Below are 21,023 nucleotides of genomic sequence, written 5' to 3'. Positions count from 1 at the left end.
ACTTACATCTCTCATATGAGTTATGTTTATAGTGTATTTCTTGTGATATCATTAAAGTAATTATATAGTAATAAGTTAATAACTAACAGCTTCCACAAGTCCCACAACTGGGCTTGTGTTCCTCTCCTCTTAGGGACTTTAATGTATCAATCCATTGCAGATTGCTCACGATATTTTTATTTACGATGAAGCACGATATCCTACGAATATTACAAAAAGGTGTGTCTTTTTGTTCTATCAGATTCTTCGTAAAAACTGCTAATTTGTATTTAACTTTCATATTATTTTAGGTTAATTTCAGGTCAGATATAGGATCATACTAGTTTTGGTAATATATTGTACATATATCTATTCACTGGGGTATCTCAACTTGAACTCGGGAACAAATTAGCATACTAACATAGGTACTTAGATTACTTTAGATTTTGCGTCGGAATTAATCAATACCAAAACATTTACTGATAAAACAAAAAAATGCATGATGTACTCTTTTTTCATACTTTCCTTTTCAAGTATATTTTATTTATATTAGGAACAGGGCAGTTGGTAAGTCCGTCATGGTCATAAATTATTCTATCGCCAACAACAATTCTCTGCATTCCTGATTGCCGGTTTAAAGACGAGCCAGGTTTACTACAGGTACAAGTTAAGCCATAGCTTCCAATTATTATGGAATATTCTATTATAATTTTATTTGGAATATATGTATTCCAAAAACCTTCTCCTCAAAGGGAGAGGAGGCCTTTAGCACAGCAGTGGGAATTTACAGGCTGTTATTATATTCTATTCGTATCATAAATTAGTGTTTTTCTGTTCGAGATTTTTCAGTGTTGTTCAAAATTTAATTTATTGGGAGGTGTAATAATGCCAATATTCGTTTTAAATATAAAAATTAATAAAATTTTCAATTCTTTCTTTAAAACTTAGAACTTCACTGAAAGCAACGATATAAAAAAATATATATATCTATACAAACAGGTAAACATCTGATACTGACTATTTTCGGTATTATTCAGTCTGGTTGATTGAAAATCAATTGGAAAAGAACAAGCATCTTTAACAAAACACGACTACGCCGGCTGCGTGTCAAACAATATTCGTCGAAAAAGATTTTTTTAGTGAGCGCAAGTTACGTATATAAAAAAGGACTCCGTGGCCATAATACCTTTAAACTTTTTCTCACTGGCAACATTAATAAAGCCCAGTGTTGCCGCGTCCGTAATTCATTATTAATATCGTAGGGCTGTCAACAACCCTGTATTTTTATGATTAAATATGTTTTTTTTTTATATAAATGTTCATTTAATTGTAGAATGATTTATACAGAGCTAAGATTTAAAATTTATGAGTTGATTTGAATAAAGGATTCTTTGAGAACGATGAAAAAATGTTCGAGAATATTAAACACAGAATAGGACGGATTTGAGATGTTGAAATATTATTCGAACGTATGATTTATTCGAAATGGTAGATTATTTTTTTTGAAAAAAAAAAAACAGACGAATGAAACAAAACAAACAAATAGTATAATATTTATGATATACAAAGAACATTTAAGCGCGCATTTCATATTGTACAGGAAAAATAAGTGGTGCTTATCGTGTCTGAAATTATTTTGTAATAAAAAACAAAAATAAAACTTGGTGATAGGACTTTGTGCTATACGTCTGGTATAGATACCACCCACTCGTCACTTATTCTTCCGCCAAATAACAGTACCCAGTAATGTTTAGTTCCGGTTTGAAGGGTGAGTGAACCAGTGTAACTACAGGCACAAGGGACATAACATTTTAGTACCCAAGGTTGGTGGCACATTGACGATGTAAAGAATAGTTAATATATTTTCTTACAGCGTCATTGTCTATGTGTGATGGTGACCACTCATCAGGTGACCCATATGCTCGTCCGCCAACCTAAACCATAAAAAAAAAAAAACAAAAATATACCGTAACATTAATTATCTTCATTCATTATATTTATTGTGTTATATTTTTACTTGGTAGTTTTAGTTACAACCCACTTATCATCTCATCATACACTACAACCAAGCAGCGATATTATTGAATTCGCAATTTAAGGATGAGTGGACCAGTGTAACAGACACAATTTACCTAACATCTCAGTTTCCATGATTGTCGGCACATTATCTAAAGGCTTAAATGTTTATAGAAAGTTGTAATTTTACCATCACGTGTCCCATTTGCCCTAACTTATGTTAAAAAAACAACAATATCGAATATTTAAACTAACTAACCGCACGAATACCACATGTAACCAAAAGGGAATATAAACAATCTCACGCTGGGAGTTCGGATTTACACAGCATTTGTTCAATAAAACAGTGGTTCTCTTTGGTTTAACCATCCAGCACCCCATTTATTGGATATCGTTTGAATTATAAATAAGAAAAACGACCGGATTCCTCCATAAACTTACCTTTCTGAGGCACGCAATACTAAAATCTTAATCAGGATTGGGTCGCTTCACACTTTTGATGAAATGGAATTTTGAACACGAATTAAGGCAGAATCGAGTTATTATATATAGTCGATATGCCTCAGTGATTAAACCTCGTGTATCCTTACTGACAACTGTGGGTTTAAAATTCAGACAGACACTACTGATTTATACGATAAATCAGTAGTGTAGCCCGTGGCCCGGGCCCAAGACTGACACCGGTTTCAAATATATCAACAATTGTAACTACACTATGTAATCATAATCGACTTCTAAGTAGTGTAATGTTTTTCATTTCATTTTACTTAGGAGGACTCTAAAAAATATTTTGAATACGCAATTATTTTTATAAATTTTTAGTGCATATTAATTTGTTTTAAAATATTGTTTTGTCTGAAGTCGGTTTTTCTTTTTGTTAATTTTTTATTTATAATTGATATCTTTCTCAGTGGTGAAACAAAAAGACCGTGAGGAAACCTGTATGTATCTAGAAAAATAACATTTAAATAAAGACTACTGGTTTGGCACTTTGATACTTCCAAAAGCCGAATATAAACCCTATACTTACTCACGCTTTCAATCTTATACAGTAAAAAATTGTATAAATAAAAATCAAAATACTATCTCCACGTTTTTTATCATGTATAATATAGTCTGTACAAAATAATATGGTTCATTAAATAGTTCTGTTAGAACGAGCTTAATTGTTTTAGACGGTAAATATAAAATTGTCTGCGAATTCTTATTTAATTCAATATTTGCATTAAATTGAATTGATTTGAATAAAATACAGACCAGAATTTCGAATACACGTAAGTCCTTATATTTGCGTATTTGTTCTACATTTCTATAACATTTATACAAAAGTCTGTTTAATTAACAAACACAAATAATCGAATTTCATTAATAAAATGAGAAAAAATTTGACAGTATTTGATGTTCGTATAGCTTAACCCTTCTCGAAATATTCGACGTGACAACGAACGAATTGGAAATCGAAGCTAATTTAATAATTTAGGTAAACTTCGTTATTACGATTTGATATAAATAAATCGATTGAGAGATACATGCCATCGCCAAATGATATAACCTTATCAAATTACATCAAAATAAGTGTAAAATATAAAAAAAATGCCCTCCGAGTCTCTGTCACCGGTTCCTCTCTATTTTCTTTTCTGATCTGATGGTAATGCCTAAGTGTAATGCTTCTATATTGAATCATTTGATTGGTTAATGTCAACCTCACGCCTTTGTTAGTTTGCTTCTATAGTAAAAACTAATGTTTTGAAGTTGTTCATGGTATATGTTATATATTTAATGACAAGCACAATAAAATTTATTAACAACGAAAATAAATAATGAGAAGAAATAAAATTATTATTAAAAACCTCTTGTAAATTTATGATAACAAAAAATAATTAAAATAATGCAAAAACAATATATACATAAAAGAGTCGGGAGAAATAAAGTGGAAAAGGTCGTCTGATCTGCCACTTCACTTTACTATATACTATAGTTTACTATATATGCCAAGTAAAAGAACTTAATTCTAAAACAAAAATTGATACAACGTTACTTAAACTATAACTTCAATATTAAACAACGTTGCTCTTTATTGAGTTATAATTCTTTAAGATCAAATAGATGGATGCGTTAAAAAAATTAACACTACACACAAAGAAACCATTGCTTGATATTTAGACTAAAACTACAAAGCTGTTTGTATGTTTAAAAGTGCTAATGTCAGGTAATGTAAGTTTGATCGACCCTATAGAGTACGGTTGTTTTAACCATTCGAATAAATACTGGTATACTATACTGATCTTCAGTTAATGAGTAGTAGTATATACGACTGTGTTTGTAAAACAGGCAAGATATATCTAAATGTTGGTGAAGCATAGTTAGTTATTTAATAATAAGACAAAATGTTCCAGGCCGATCTTGTTATGGTAATTATGGAAGGAACTAATAAACTAAGCTCTTAAAAGGCTTTCGAATTTTAGCTCTGGATCTGCACAACTACAATCCATTACTCTGACGAGATTGTAAACTATTCATAATCTATTACAGTGGGCGTTGATTAGCCAACGCATGCCTACCGACCTTTTCACTCAATAGACACGCAAAGAAAAAAAGATTAATTATATAAATGCGTAGATTTTAAGTTAAACTTATTGTTACTACCTTCTCTCAAGAAATGTGGCAGACACTTCTCCCCATAAAATGAGCACCTCACGCAAACATTATGAAAAACGCCGCGCTAAAATATAACTTAAGTTAAGATAGAATTCTTACAATAATTAAGTTGAATAACAAAAACAATATTTTTAAAATGATATTTCAAATAGGAAAGGCATATTTTAATATGTTTTAACTTGGTACTGACCTGGTTTATCCAAATCGCTGAGGAAATCCTCGGTGTCGGTGTAGGCCGTAGTGTGGCCCAACGCGAGCACCAGCCAGGCCCACGTAACTGGACCAAACGGCCTCAACATTGCCCCGTTCTCACGATAACATCACTACACTCATTACACTGCACTAGATCACTAGGTCCGGTCCACTCTTACTTTACGGATTATGTACCTGAAAAATATAAAAATACTTAGTGACGACTGATAATTTTAACACTGACACAATATGTAATTAAAAAAAATAGTTATATCCTTGAAAATATATTTATTTGTCTTGATTTGTCATGATTTGTCATTTTATTACGTTTTAGGCCGACAGTGCTTACAAGTGGTTCAATCTTGCCACTCCATTTCAAACCAATTTTACACAACTTAGTGAGGTACTAAAACAGAACAAAAATTTTGCAGTTCCACTTAAGAGGAGCATGTTATGTTTCCTTAGCAATGTTTCGCTTTTACAAACGACGTTATAAATGTCAATTCAATAAATTTAATTTTAAAAGTAACATCTACTTGAATATATCAAGTTACGAGTATTTGTGTTGGCAGTTCGCAGTACCAGCGCAAACTTTTCGCTTGCATTCATTTGTACTTTAAATAGAATGGAATAATTCAATGGGAGTCGACAACGTGTTTTAAAAACAATACGAACTTTGACATGAGAAGCCCATAATATAACTTTATGCCTTTCTGACGATTCTTTTGTTACGAAGTTCTCGCTGAGGCGGGTCGAACATCTTGTTTTTATTCTGAAAAGTACTTTCAGCTCAACTATATTCAAGAGAATATTTAATTGTGTTAGGTTGCTTTGTGAAATACGTCATTAATGTGTTGAAAATTTTTCATTCCTGTCGTAATATTAAAAATAAATTAATAGTTTTCAATTTGACCTTTTTAATGAAATTTTCTTGTGATAAGCCAGACAAAGTAATGCCTTATGGAATGTTATTAGTACCTAAATTTAGAAAAAATATTAGGTTATTCATTTATCTAAATAGTTTCACATTACAAAAGAGCTGAAACAAAAATCCAACTGTATTATCTTGGTGTGCGTGACAGCTGACGTTTAACTGAAGTTTGACACTTACCAAACGTCAGTACTTTACTAGTGTGCGTGTATTTAGATGCCAATAGGAGGCCCTAAATTTCACTCGTTTTCAGCTTTAAAAATCTATGTAGATGTGTGTAATATCAACGAGCAAAGGCCCGAAAGTGAAAAATTTATATCAACCTTAAGTAAAGCATACCACGTCGAGGACTCCTGATCTCTTCTCCTAAGGAGAAGTTTTGGATTTTATAATTCCTTAATGCCCATTGATTGATTCAAATCCATAATTCTATTCATCAAACGTAATTTTCCTCGCAGTGCTTTTTCACTACTGATACACTGATACTATACCAATTATAGAAAAACGTAAATTAATTTAGTGTTACCTACTTGTTTTGATTTCAATCAAGAATATTCTGTCATGATTCATATTTTCTATCTAAAGGACCAATCTGAATGTTCAATAAGAATATTATGAATTCTTTTAATTTGAAAACTAAAATCCTTGAGATACAATTTTTAGTACTTGGAAGGGAGATGGAAAAATTGGTCATCTATAAGAAAAAGCACTGAAAGAATTATTTACCATCGCTTAAATCCTGTGTACCTCAAATAGATGATATATTTCTTGTGCCTTTAATTAAAATCAAAACATTCTTTACTCAAGCAGGCTCATCAAAGCACTTTCGAATCTTGTTACACTGTGCAATTAAATGTAAAGCTACCATTGGTTCGGAAAGTAGATCGAGAAGAACCAGCAAGAAAGTCGGTAATTACTCTTTTCACAGTAAATACTAAGTTCACGTTCTCTTTTATACATAAAATAATCTTTAACTAATGGTCTTTAACTGTCTATATTTTTCTGCATGAGATTTATAGTAAAAAATAATAGTAAGGGTCTCTCACTCAAAAAGCTGGAATTCAGTACAGCTGTGTGGTACCCATACCTACATCCATTAAAGTATTCCAGAAGATACCATACAACTCAACTTTAATTAAGTACATATACCAAAAATATAATATTAATATTTAAATAAATATTGGACAACATCACATACTCTGATTCCAATGTAACTAGCTAAATCACTTTTGTTATGGAAAATCAGAAGTAACGACGGTACCACAAAACCCCCAGACCCAAGACAACATAGAAAACTAATGAACTTTTTCTACATAAATTTGACCGGGAATATAACCGGGTTCCATTCAACCTCGGATTGGTGTAACCACGAAAACCGGTGTACACACTGCTCGACCACGGAGTTCCTCAAGAATCAGGTTATTTTCATTGAACAAAATAACGTTATATTCGCACTATAAAATCAAGCTAGACAAATACAAATGACCGCTTTAAAATCACAGTTCCTTCTTCATTTCGCTTCGGCATCACGGCCTTTTGGAATTAATCTATTTCTGGGGCTCCAGCTCCTACTCACTAGGGCGGTCACGTTTGGGCCCCCGATGAGGTTGAACCCTTGTCATTGCCCGTCTGTCTGTCACATCCCGAACGTTCGAGGTCACATTTATTTTTTCAAGGGATCCTGCAAAAAGGTATCCTTTGGGAACAGTAAACTTCTTTATACAAATCGACTTTAATAGATTTCGATCTCGTTGGTACAGTAACTATAGCGAATTGATAAAGTCATAAGATATTCTAGTAGTACGTACATTAGTAACTTTGATAACTTGTTTTGATAACTTAACATTGTCATATTAGGTATTCTCTTTTCTAACTTTTCTCAGTTCTAATGTAGGTAATTTGTTTAAAAATATTTAAAGGTAAGAGCAAATCTAACATCGTATTATACAGTTCATTATCGTTGATAAGTATATTCTTGGTGACATGAATTTTTTGGAATTCCGTCTGGATGGTACCTACCATGCAATCATCACAAATTTTACCACCGTACAGCAATATTTACAAACAAAAGATCAAATATGCATTTCTTCTCACAATGTTGGTGGCGCATTGGTGATGGAAGGAATTGTTACTGTCTTTTCGCACTACTGGTTGTGATCACTTACCATCATAAGGTGGTAAATTGCCAATTTGCTTATTTATTAAAAATGGGGTACTATGCCTATTTATCTGTAGGTACTTTACTTTTGTACATAAACCATTCCTATTATTCTTAAGAATATGAATAAAAATATCGTACCCTATAATTTAGTTAGAGGTTTGTATCTTAGCCATTAAATAAACACTTTATATTAAAAACCCATTTACAATACAAATAATATGTTAATTCTCACGCCATTCTCATACAAATAAGAAGCTGTCGCGGCTAACAAACAGATTTGAGACATCGAAATTGTTATTGAAAGAATTTATAACTAAAGAAAGCTAATAAATAAATTTGAAGTAAAATGAATACAATATATATTTTCAATATTATGAGTGCCAAGCATAAAAGGGATTAGAAAGTACCGGCGAAGGTGGCATAACTGTATGGGAGAGAGTCATGCCGTAAGCCGTCACGATATACGAGTCACTCTTACCCCATAGATGTTTCATCTGATATTGGTATCACTTGATTTTAAGAGCCGAGATGGCCCAGTGGTTAGAGCGCGTGCATCGTATCCGATGATTGCGGGTTCAAACCTAGTTCAAAATCGAAATCAAAATAAACTTTATTCAAGTGCATAGTTACTCATTTTCAACATTTAAAAAATACAATCATATTAGTTAAAAACAATTATATATGTATGTTTAATTTCAAGCTTTTTTATCATCTACAAAATCTTGTATCGAATAATATGTCTTTTTTACCAATGTATTTTTTTATTAACGATTTGAATTTACGAAACGGTAAAGTTAAAAATGAAGATAAGCACCACATACAAGTGCTCGAACCATGCACGTGTCTAATATCATAGAAATTCTGCCACATGTGTGTTCCACCAACCCGCATTGGAACAGCGTGGTGGAACAAGTTCCAAACTTTCTCCTCAAAGGTATAGGAGGCCTTAGCGCAACAGTGATATATGTACAGGCTGTTGTTGTAGTTGTTGTTTAAAAAAACCATGACATAAGTACCAACGTTAAATTTACCGTTTATCTATAATTTATTCATCAAATTCAAATCAAGTATCGAACGAAATGCTACTAAATAGATAAAATAACTTACTTATCTGCTTCTAATGAAGCGTAAAAATCGAATACAAATAAAAATCGAAACTGGTATTCCTCGAGTTTCTGTTTAAGATGCAAATTAATTTCTTGGTTGATATGTCATTAAAATGACAGCAACTGGTTTTTGTGTTCGGATGTTTAAGGCCCTGTTACACGAACAAATATCATTTCACGTTCACTTTTAATTATAAAAAAAGTTACTTTAAACTTTGGATGATGATAGCGAATAGTTTGAAACTTATTTTTATTCTTTATTTAAAATTGACAATAAATTGGACATTTGAAGAGCTATTTTGTGAAACCGAAAACTCACCTCAGAACTCAGACATTGTCTATTAAAATTTAAGTGATAAACGAACTACCATGTGTCCGAAGTTTCGATATTTCAGGTGAGAAGTTAGTTCTTTTAGATCAGCACTACTGATTATAAATGGCATAGCTTGAATTATAAACTACTCAAACGTCAATGCGCTTTCAAGTGCGGTAGCTTATATTTATTATCCCACGTGGCTGTATTTACATTCAGCTATAAAGTATATAGTACTAAAATAAAAGTAAAAGTAAAATAACAGCCTGTAAATTACCCACTGCAGAGCTAAGGCCTCCTCTTCCATTAAGGAGAGGGTTTGGAACATATTCCACCACGCGGCAGAATTTCGATGAAATTAGACACATGCAGGCTTCCTCACGATGTTTTCCTTTACCACCGAGCACGAGATGAATTATAAACACAAATTAAGCACATGTAGTGGTGCTAGCCTGGGTTTGAACCCGGTATCATCGATTAAGATGCACGCGTTCTAACCACTGGGATATCTCAGCTGAAATGGTAAAGTATTATCTTTAAAGCAATCATAAATTAGTTTCCTCATGGCTTTTTAGCCTCTCAAGTAGTTGTTTATACACGATAGTCAAGTAGACTATCAATAAGTAAGTTATAAGCAAGTTTTCATATGGAATTTTAATTGAATTAGTAGTTGACAGTTAAATGATTAATGACTGTAGTTCAAAAATAGCTTAGACAATACCCTAATAAATTAGGAAGTGTAAATTGTTTCTATTAAATTTTGAAAGTTTTCACTAAATTTCCATTGATATCGGATATAAATAGAAAATCAAATTAATGTTTATGGAAGTTCTATTTTTAATAAGTCTTTCTTTTTTCTCTTGTCAATGAATTAATGATTCATATTATGACTCTAGATTTATGTTACATATTTTTTTTATATATTTAGTAGTCGTGGGACGCGGCGAGCATTTAAATTAGTAAGTAGGTCGTAAAATGTAAACGGACCTTACGGTACGAAAGTAATATGTTAAAATTTGACAAATTAATTCATCAATATCTTTGAATTAGCGTTTGTGATATATCTTCGTATATTTGATGTAAATTTATGTGTACTGGTTAAATATATCTTGGTTACGATTTCTCGCAGACCTTATTTTGTTCTGACATTGCATAACATATGAATATGATGATCTTGACTAGTATTTCGTAAGGTTTATTTAATTTTTAACATCTATTCATAGTCATTAAAATTGGTAAACGTTTTAGAAGAGATTTATTTAATTATTCGCATTTATGAGTTTTTGTTGTACATACAAGTCAAATAAAATTAATTAAGAACCGATATTTCAATATTTCAAGAACGTATAACACCTCGCTTCATTGCCTCCACTGGTGGCAGGAGTGCTGGTTCGTTTTTTGCCCAAAGGATGAGAATTGCGATTCAACGGGGAAATGCTGCTAGCATTCTTGCCACCATTCCACGCGGTCAAGATTCATATAGTAACTAGTTTTAGTTCATATTTGTATATATTTAAGCATTTAATGTTATTAATTCTTATGTTAATAAAATGTGTTTATTTAGAATTTATACGTTTTACTATTGTATTTATATTTTACTATTGTATTACTAATAATACAATAGTCTTTTATATTACTGGGTGACCGAACTGACATTTGGATCACGTGGTCTTAAATGATACCTTAAGACATTGGCACTCAGGGAAGTACTAACGGTCTTTTATCACCATAACGCCACCAACCCTGGTATATAAGATATTATTTCCCTTTTTAGTGGCTCACTTTCAAAGCCATTATACTGCACTAATAAATATTGGTAAGTAAATATTTAGCAGTAGAATGGTATGTTCCAAACCTACTCCTCAAAAGCGAGAGGAGGCCTTAGCCCAGCTGTGGGAAATTTACAGGCTGTTGTTGTGTTGTTATTGTTGTCGTTTAGCGGTAGATTTTATTATCGGGTGATATACCCAGAAGCGCTTGCACAAATTCTCAATAATTTTTCACTCTTCAATGGTCTTGTATTGAAATAAATCCTTTTTGTCATGTAGATTGCAGCAGATACAATGAACAGTACATTAAAATATCAATGTAATTACTATTTCCCTGTTCAAACAAAATATTGAAATTGTTCTATTTTAATTTTAAATAGGCTGTATAAAAAAGTTCCAAGGACATAACGGCTGTATCAATTTGTAATAAATTACTGGGTTTTAAGCCGAAGACGGGCCGACGACGGCCGAGTAACGGCATAATGCGATTCAAGCAAAAACTTCATTCGTATTCAAGTGTTGAATCGCGAAATTCCCGCGCTGTTCCTGATAAATTAGGACAAAACTATAGTTATAGATAGACGATATATAACTAGACGCTATACAGTCCAGCCCAGTGGTTAGAACGCGTGCATCTTAACCGATGATAGCGAGTTCAAACCCAGGCATGCACCACTGAATATGTATGTGCTTATACATATTGTGTTTTGTTGTGTTGTGTAGCCCAGCTTAACCCAGCAGTGGGAATTTATGGGCTATTATTGTTGCTGTTTGTTTTTGATATGCAGTAGATAACTTATATGATAAAGCTAACGCCTGTGTAGTTTACGTAGCTGAAAGCAATGGTAATTATATGGTATTATATACAAAGTCACCTGTTTCTTGCTTTGCTCAAATGGACTAAGTTATTGCGCTACCACTTAAATATAGTTTTCTATTTATTTTAAATATATTATTTTCCAACTTTAATATGACAATACAATAAAGAAGGAATATCTGAATGGACAACACAATATACATATATTCTAGCGCCAAATAACAGTACATTGTAATACTATTTTAGCTTAAAATGGAATAAACCAGCGTTGAACAGGTACAAGGAAAATATTAGCATCCTGAATTGTTCTGTTTCTGAAATGGATATACAAAGCTACACAATTTGTCGATAGAATTATAAATTAAAAGGTATAAATTCGTTGCAAATAATTATGAAAGTAGCATATAGGAAGCGGCTCTTTCACGAGTAAAATACGTGGTGACATTTTCAAGAATAATACAGCAGAACACGACCGTAAAATGTAAGAATGCGTCAAGCGACATCGCCTATAACAAATATTACATTTAAAAGATGCACGGCTCAAAATAGCGTATCACTGTAAGTGGGGTTTTTAACATTTCACGAGTCAGAAAAGAAGTGAGTACAGAATAGGGCTGTGTGGAGATTTAGTGCCAGTAGATTATATTGAGCCACTTTTAGTAAATTTTTTTAATAACCCATATATTAGAATTAGTGAAGTATGCTATCTCTGTCCCTATGTCCCTTTGAATGCTTAAATCATTAAAACTACGCAACGGATTTTGATTCGGTTCTTTTTAATAGATAGAATGATTTTAGAGGAAGGTTTTCGTATATAATACATGGGCAATATAGTAAAGAAACACTGATAATTTTAGAAGTTTGTAAGGTGATGACGTAAATAAACAAATTATGTAGTGTATTAAGTATCAGTATTGCACGCGTGCGAAGCCGGAGCGGATCACTAGTATTTTTATAACCCTGGAATGAAAAAGCAAACGAAAGACTCGTTATATTATGTCAAATGGAACAAATGAAAAATTTAATATTCGTAAACAAGAGAAATGTTACACAAAGTATTTCGAGTATAGTTTTTCGTTCGTTTAAAGCAAAGAAATAAGATGCTTTGTCTGCAGCTATGGAATAACTGACAAATTTATGACAAAAAAACTTACTTTTTACAAAAGGAACGGTTTAAGTATGAAATTATTGACAAGATGATTTGACGTTCTACTAATTTTCCTAGCATCCATCTTGAAATACATCAGTTGATATTTCATATATCAAAATAAACTTTATTCAAGTACACTATTACAAGCACTTTTGAATCATCATTTAACAATTAAGTGAAGCTACCACCGGTTCCGAAAATATATTCTACCGAGAAGAACTGGCAAGAAACTCAGTAGTTACTCTTTTTCAATATGTAAAAAATAGTCATATTAATAAAATACAATTATATATGTATGTAATATATCCTGCCTGGAAGTCAACAGGTATTCTACTAATAAATATTTTTTATACTAACAAAGCAAAAGTATTCCTATTATTATAACTACAACCTACGATATGAACATTTTATATATATTTATCACATTGACCTTATCAAAAATACAAATAAATACTTGATTACTGTCAGAATTGCCAAGTAATCGCAAAACACATAATATTATAAATCATAATCGACGACCTCCGTGGTCGAGTAGTGTGTACACCGGTTTTCATGGGTAAGCTGCTCTGAGATCCCGGGTTCGATTCCCAGCCGACTCGATGTCGAAAAAGTCCATTACTTTTCTATGTTGTCTTGGGTCTGGGTGTTGGTGGTACCGTCGTTACTTACATAGCTACTTACATAGGGATCGGAGTAATGTATATGATATTGTTAAATATTTATAAAAATCTAACAATTACCTTTCTCAACGTTAACTAAAACTATTAATAACGTTTCTGATTAAGGTAACTCATACGAAGCAAGGTAAATGTAGCCTCTGGCTGAGGTAACTCTGGTATAAGAATAGCAAAGCAAGGACGAATCAATTCATTCCTTTTTTTATCATTTACCTTAAGCTATGCAATGTACACAATTTAATGTTTTACTAGCCTTTAAATACCAGAATCATTTTCAACGCGATCAAACAAAGAAAGTGCCTGGCATTCATGTTCATACATAATTTATATGGTATTACGTTAGACAGTATTATTTCAGGGTTGGAAGGAGTCGGAAAATTCCACTGTAATATTCTCGGTATATTTAATTGAATATTTTCTTTTCGCTGGTATTTTGAACGTCAGCATTGTAATGAACAAATACGAAAAGAATGTATCTCGTGACGAGGGAATACGTTCGTTGGAATAAAAAAATATATATTAACGAATCAACTGTCTTTATTAATGTTGATGAATGTTGATGAATTCGAAATATATTTTATACAAACGAGCCATTGCAGTCGTGGACGTTGGCTTCGGACGCGAATACACATTATAAAGGTTTTGTTTCCTTCAACAAAAGTAGTCTCTTTTTATCATGATCCGAATTTTAATTAATCTTGTACTTTTGTCTGCAATACACACAAAGATAGATAGATAAATAGATAGATAGATAGATAGATAGATAGATGGAAAATATTATAGAAAGAAAAATGAAATTTTGTATCCAACTGTTGATCTTATTCAATCTATCTTATAATTATAAACTTTACTTAAGTTATGATTCCTGTCAGTTACAAATAACTCAGGACTGGTTAAGAAACTTGTTTCGAACTTAATCAAATTCTTAAAGATCTTATGAACGTAATAATTTATAAAAGATGTTTATCACTAGCGCCAATTTACTGGTACTGAGCAAGATAGATGGCGTAATCTCTTTGTCCCGTGAAGCAACAACGATAACAGAGGAAAAAGAATTTAAAAGGCTATATTTCAGCTACCACCCTCAAACCCTTTCTGTAGAAAAGAAAGGGTGAAAACATTGGAGGCTTATAAATCATGCTGTTTCAATTATGTCCCACTTACCTATTTCGTGGAGGAAAGGTACCCTATTCTTTACTGTAATTTATACTGCTACGTACTCACAGATTACATTTGTTTTATTAAGATAATAATACTAACATAAAAAATGGTCTAGTTAAATTTGGGGCCTGTCCATCTACTGGCCAGTTCGATTCAATTGTGTGAAATTCATTTGTTTTCAAGATATGGGATACGACACTCACATACACATTCAATCATCCAAACCGCTGGTTCAAACCTGGCTCGAATGAACACATTGGTGACAGGGCTTTGTGTTAGTCCACCTGAGAGCAGCATCCACTCAACAATCCAATTAAATTAATTATTCTAGATCGAAATCAATACAGATAATAGAATGAATCATCCCAAATCAGTCAGCATCAGAAAGTTGGTGAAATGTGTACACTTACAATATCTTTAAATATTATTAGATGGCCTGTAGTTAGAACGCGTGCATTTTAACCGATGATTATGGGTTCAAACCCAGGCATTGAATTATAAACACGTTTATAATTCAACCAAACCACATAAAATAATTCAATCCAAAAACTCGCATTGGAGCAGCGTGGTGGAATATAATCCAAATCTTTTCCTCGAAGGGAGAGGAGTCCTTAGCCCAGCAGTGGGAAATTTACAGGCTTTTGTTGTTTTATTAATATGAAAAAAAACCCTAAAAGTAAAGAAGAAATCTCCGGAGAATCCAAATCATTTAAAGTTTTATCAAATATTCCTTTCAAAACAATTCCAAATGAAAAATAAAAAATGTATTGAATTTAGAACGCACGTTATACAGAATTTTGCAAATGTCTTTATAGTTTATGCAATTGTATAATATACCATATTTACACAAAGATTCTTCTGGCTCGAAGCCAGACTAAGGCTTCCGAACTCCATTTAGTTTCCGCAGCCCCTTACGTTTCCATTTAGATTTAAATTTCCGACTTTAATTTTAGAAAACGTATACAAATGAAATGTTTTCTGGTGTGAAACCATACACAAGTACTAAAATGGTTTTACAAATAATTGCCCAAACCAGACGAGATGAAATTATACACTTTGATGTAGAAGACAAAATGCGAAAAAACAATTATAAACCTTTGACAACAACAACAGCCTGTAAATTTCCCACTGCTGAGCTAAAGCCTCCTCTACCTTTGAGGAAAAGTTTTGGTAGATATTCCACCACGCTGTTCCAAAGCGAGTTGGTGGCAGAATTTCTCTGAAATTTTATACATGCAGATTTCCTCACAATGATTTCTTTCAACGCCGAGCACGTGATTAAGCACATGAACAATCAGTGGTGCTTACCTGGACTTGAACCTGCAATCATCGGTTAAGATGCACGCGTTCTAATATCTGATTATTATTCCACAATATTGTTATTTACGCTCGAAAAATCTCATCAAAAAGTTAAATAAACTATTCACGGAACAGAAAATTGAATCCCTTAATTGCGTACCCGTAAAAGAAGATACTTTGATGAACTTTTTGACTTTTGGTCATCGGACAGTGGTTTCTTAAAAATTTCATTAATATTTTCCCCGTCCTTGCCACAGGCCTCTGGGAAAAGTTTTTTAATCTCAATACTGAGAGTGGTTGTCAGGGTAGAATTACATTCTGCCTTATTACTAAATGTTTTTATTGGTCCTTAAATAAATCAGCCAATGGAATGTCAGCGAAATTTTGTATTGTGTAATCGAGATCGAAGGTTTTATTGGCAAGTATATAACAAAGTTTTCTGTCTACCTTTTATTTATTACGTCAGAGATCTATAAGCCGTATTCCGTTTTATAACATATTGCTCAATTTTTTCTCTTCATCTCGAAATGTCTTTTATCTGAACTTCAACCTAGATAAGACGTATCGAGATTTGTAACGAAATCCCTCCTATTTTACTTTTGTTGTATTTCATTCCATCAATCAACAGTTGTGATTCGTAATAAATCGATGCTTCTTGAATGATTTGATGTTCTCGTTCATAAGTATTTCAGGATCTTGGATATTACAGCGATGTCACAGAATAATATTTTATTTGCATAATTATCTTTGGATACTGTTGATAGTATACAATCAACTTCATTCTTTGTTTTTCCGTCAAGGGATCTCCATTTCCATGTTTGATTTTTAGATTTTTTGAAGAAGGTATTCATAAATTAAATTATTATATACTAACAAATCTAGACAACAATGTTCAAAAAAATATGCAAGTCATAAATGTGAACAATAATTCCCACCAACTGTTGATAAATTTTAATCGTCTCGAGAGACTGGCTTTCAAGGCTGCAGATCCCGATGTCCTTGGTCAAAATCCCAACAGCATTGTTATTTGGTTTTCTGTTGTTAAAATTCTCAGTAGTAACCCGAAGTTCGGAAGTTACGAGTATTTACACTTTCGTGCCTCGGTAGCACGGAAAGCTGTTTATACTGCGCTTGGACGGTCTTTTAGAAGGATTGTTCTATTGGATTATGATATACAGACTGCATCGGTATTAACGCATACCCTTGAGCACTAGAATGTAGTTAGTGATTCTCTGTTGGAAATGACCGTTATCAAAAGCGCTTAGGAGAATCTTTATGTTATTGAAATAATATTATTTATTATTTAAACCTTGGATTTTGTATGTACATCTTTTATTATTACATAAACAGAATCATAAACTTGAAGTCTATTTAATAGATTATAAACAAACTAAAACAGTTTGCTTGTTGTATTTCAGACATTGTAAATAACAGGATTCTTAGAGACAAAGACATGTGCTCTTTATACTGTTTTTTATTTATATGCATTTCGGCCACATTATCATGCATAATCAACACTATTTAAAAGATTAAAAATATCTAACCTTCGAGAATTCTCGCGCGTAAATTGTTTATAACCAAGTATGCAATTAAAAGGATTCACGGGAACTCAAAATAGCTAAAATAATATCTATGTTAACAACGGCCGTTAATCCTAAATTATTTTGGGCACACCGTATCCCAACATTAACGATGCCAAAGTTTGAAAATACAACTAAATATTATCAGATCGAAGACTTGAAAAAGGTCGGCACCAGACCGTACAGTCAAAGGATTTTGGTAAATCCGTTTATTACTACGGATACTTGGTCGGAACGGTCCGGCCATTTCATTGAAATTCGAGTGGCACATAAAACGGGGCGTAAATTTCAGATACTAATGTTAGGTCCATAGTCTGGCTTGACGAGCTTAGTTTGTTTTTATGAGGTCACTTCGTATTTAGTTGACGTCAGAGATTCTGTTAGTCCATGAAATTTTATAGATGAAAGATAAAGACTACACTTCGGATCTAAAATTTTAAACTCCTTTTAATATCCTCTTGATAATATTATCTTACTAATAACAACCTTAAAATTTGTACTAAAAGTATCTGATGTCATAATAGCATAATATCATAATTGAAGAAATAATGTTCTATAATACTCACAAAATATAAGATATATAAGAAGGTTCTCTATGCCCAAACTTGTATCAATTGATATAAAAGTATTTTTAGCCAAGAAGATATTGATGAATATTGAGAAGAAGACGACCTCCGTGGTCGAGTGGTGTGTACACCGGTTTTAATGGGTACGCCACTCCGAGGTCCCGGGTTCGATTCCCGGCCGAGTCAATGTAGATGATCATTAGTTTTCTATGTTTGTGATACCGTCGTTACTTCTGGTTTTCCATAACACAAGTGCTTTAGCTACTTTCATTGGGATTAGAGTAATGTATGTGATGTTGTCTCATATTTATTATTTTATTATTATTATATTTGCATAAAACGTGACAGAAATAAAATACCTTAACACCAACATTTTTAACAAAAGCATTACTTACAGAAAAGTTGAAGTATGACCATAAATTTCTACCCCCAAACTGAACCAAAGTCGTTTCACTTGGAAAATCGATTTCACAATATATGACTTGTTATATATAAGACATAGTTTTAACCAAATATACATCCAGTGATGCAGATAACAGCTACGTTTTTGTATTTCCGCTTGACTGGCTCGACTACAAGTACACAAAGTGCGCGCATCCAGTATTTACTCCTACATCGATTGAGCTTATATTTAAAGCAAATATATCTCTTTACAGACTTTTATTTTTATTAAATACAATCTAATATTTATATAAAACGATATCCGCAGCTTTATCTATGCGGAATTTATACCAGTTTATAGTTCACAGTTTTATACCAATTTTACCCCCAAAAGGGGTGAAATTAAAAAACTCTCGGAACTCCAGCAATCCACATAATTAATTTCATCTAAATCGTCCCTACGGTTTAAGTGTCAACGGAAAGAGTTACTTTTGCTTTTATAATATCAATAGAGATTTACGAAGGATGCTTTATTGTATTTGACAAATACTACTATTCGATGCAACAAGAACAATAGCCTGTAATGTTTCAACAGCTTGGTCAAGGCCTACTCTCCCTTTGAGCAGAAGAAGAGAACATATTCCACCACGGTATTCCAATGCAGTTTGATCTATCTGATGCAAATAAACGAGACTTGGTTAAAACATATTTGTATTAAGCAATTTCTAGCACAAAGCGCAATTTCAATTTTTTATATCAGATGTTAATACTTTAATCTTTAATAAATCAAATTCCATGACATTTTATTTATGGATCGCAAATTTGTTGTTTACTTGTAAAAGCAATTGGAAGGATTTTTAAATTATTAATTAGACAGTCTAATTTGTTTTGAATTATTTTTATTTTAGTGGTAGAGTTTTGTGCAAGCCCGTCTGAGTAGGTACCACCCACTCATCAGATATCTACCACCAAACAACAGAACTCAGTAATGCTGTGTTCGGGTGAAGTAGATGTGAAGGGTGAGTGACCTAGTGTATCTACAGGTACAAGAGACATAACATGCTAGTTCCCAAGGTTGGTGGCACATTGACGATGTAAGGAATGGTCAATTTGACCATTAATGTTTTATAGCGCCATTATGTATGTCCACCAAGCTATGTTATAAAAATAATACATTCGGCAAAGTTACTAACAGTTGATTCCGTAAAACACAGAAACAATTTTAATTTGAGTTATTTGCAATGCTGTAATCCAATTATATTTGGTGTTCCAATAATGATTAACAAATGATTCCAGTGGTTGATTGCGTTAATCCATCGGTTCTGGATATCATCACATAATATATGATTGCAATGCGTGATAATGTCATAGATTAACAAACCAGATATTGCAAGTGCTTCGATATAATTTTACCAATATCGAGACTTGAAACAGTTACCTAAGGGTGATTAAGAATATATTATAGGTTTACTATTTCATGTGCTTAATTAGTGTTTATAATTCGTCTCGGTCAAAAGGAAAACATCGTGAGGAAACCTGCATGTGTCTGATTTCATAGAAATTCTGCCACATGTGCATTCTACCAACTTGCATTGGAACAGCGTAGTGGAATATATTCCAAACCTTCTCCCAAAGGGAGAGGAGGACTTAACCCAGAAGTGGGAAATTTACAGGCTGTTGTTGTTTTTCTTGATCCCATTTCATATGAAGGTGATTACAGTAATAAAATCTTATTCTTGAAATGTTATCTCTATGACTTCTAAATTCTAAAGTATAAATTGATTAATGAAGCGATATCCGATGTCAGTCAGTTGAAATGTTATTTTAACTTAAACGAAATTAAATATCTTAGCACTGAAATGGTAATTAACAATCAAAATTTCTGTAAAAGTAAACCAATTACTTGAGAATATTCATATTATTAAACAAATATTCATATACGACGGAAATATTCAAGTATGTTAAAACACTGAATCTGTGAATTTGTAAAACGAGCACACGAATGTAATTGACAAAAGTTTCAGAGATTATTAAATAAAAAGTCACAATAAAGATTTGGAACCTTTGCGAAGTCACTCGACAATGAAAGGCGTAGAAGTTACTGAGTGATTACATAAAGAAGTTAATATGGAAAAAGGTAGAATTAATCCCAACCAACGGATAAATAAAAGAGGATCCCAGTACTTATTCAATACAATACACAATACATACACATGAAACAAATGTGTAATATATCCAAGGTCATTAAACAAGGGAGCGGATCAACG

At 32.5% G+C, this 21,023-nt stretch overlaps 1 protein-coding gene across 1 annotated transcript in view; it reads right to left on the bottom strand.

Annotated features, from left to right (window-relative positions):
* The window catches only part of LOC124538206 (hemicentin-1-like), a 314,256-nt gene that overhangs the window by 193,825 nt on the left and 99,408 nt on the right, over positions 1–21,023 (bottom strand). Inside the window, exon 4 of the mRNA XM_047115179.1 lies at positions 4,844–5,040. Coding sequence (XP_046971135.1) covers positions 4,844–4,952 — 109 coding nt within the window. The 5' untranslated portion in view covers positions 4,953–5,040. The remainder of the gene's footprint in view (positions 1–4,843; positions 5,041–21,023) is intronic.

Source organism: Vanessa cardui, chromosome 20 (assembly GCF_905220365.1).
Source record: "Vanessa cardui chromosome 20, ilVanCard2.1, whole genome shotgun sequence".
Lineage (NCBI taxonomy): Eukaryota > Metazoa > Arthropoda > Insecta > Lepidoptera > Nymphalidae > Vanessa > Vanessa cardui.
This window is presented reverse-complemented; position numbering and strand designations above follow the sequence as displayed.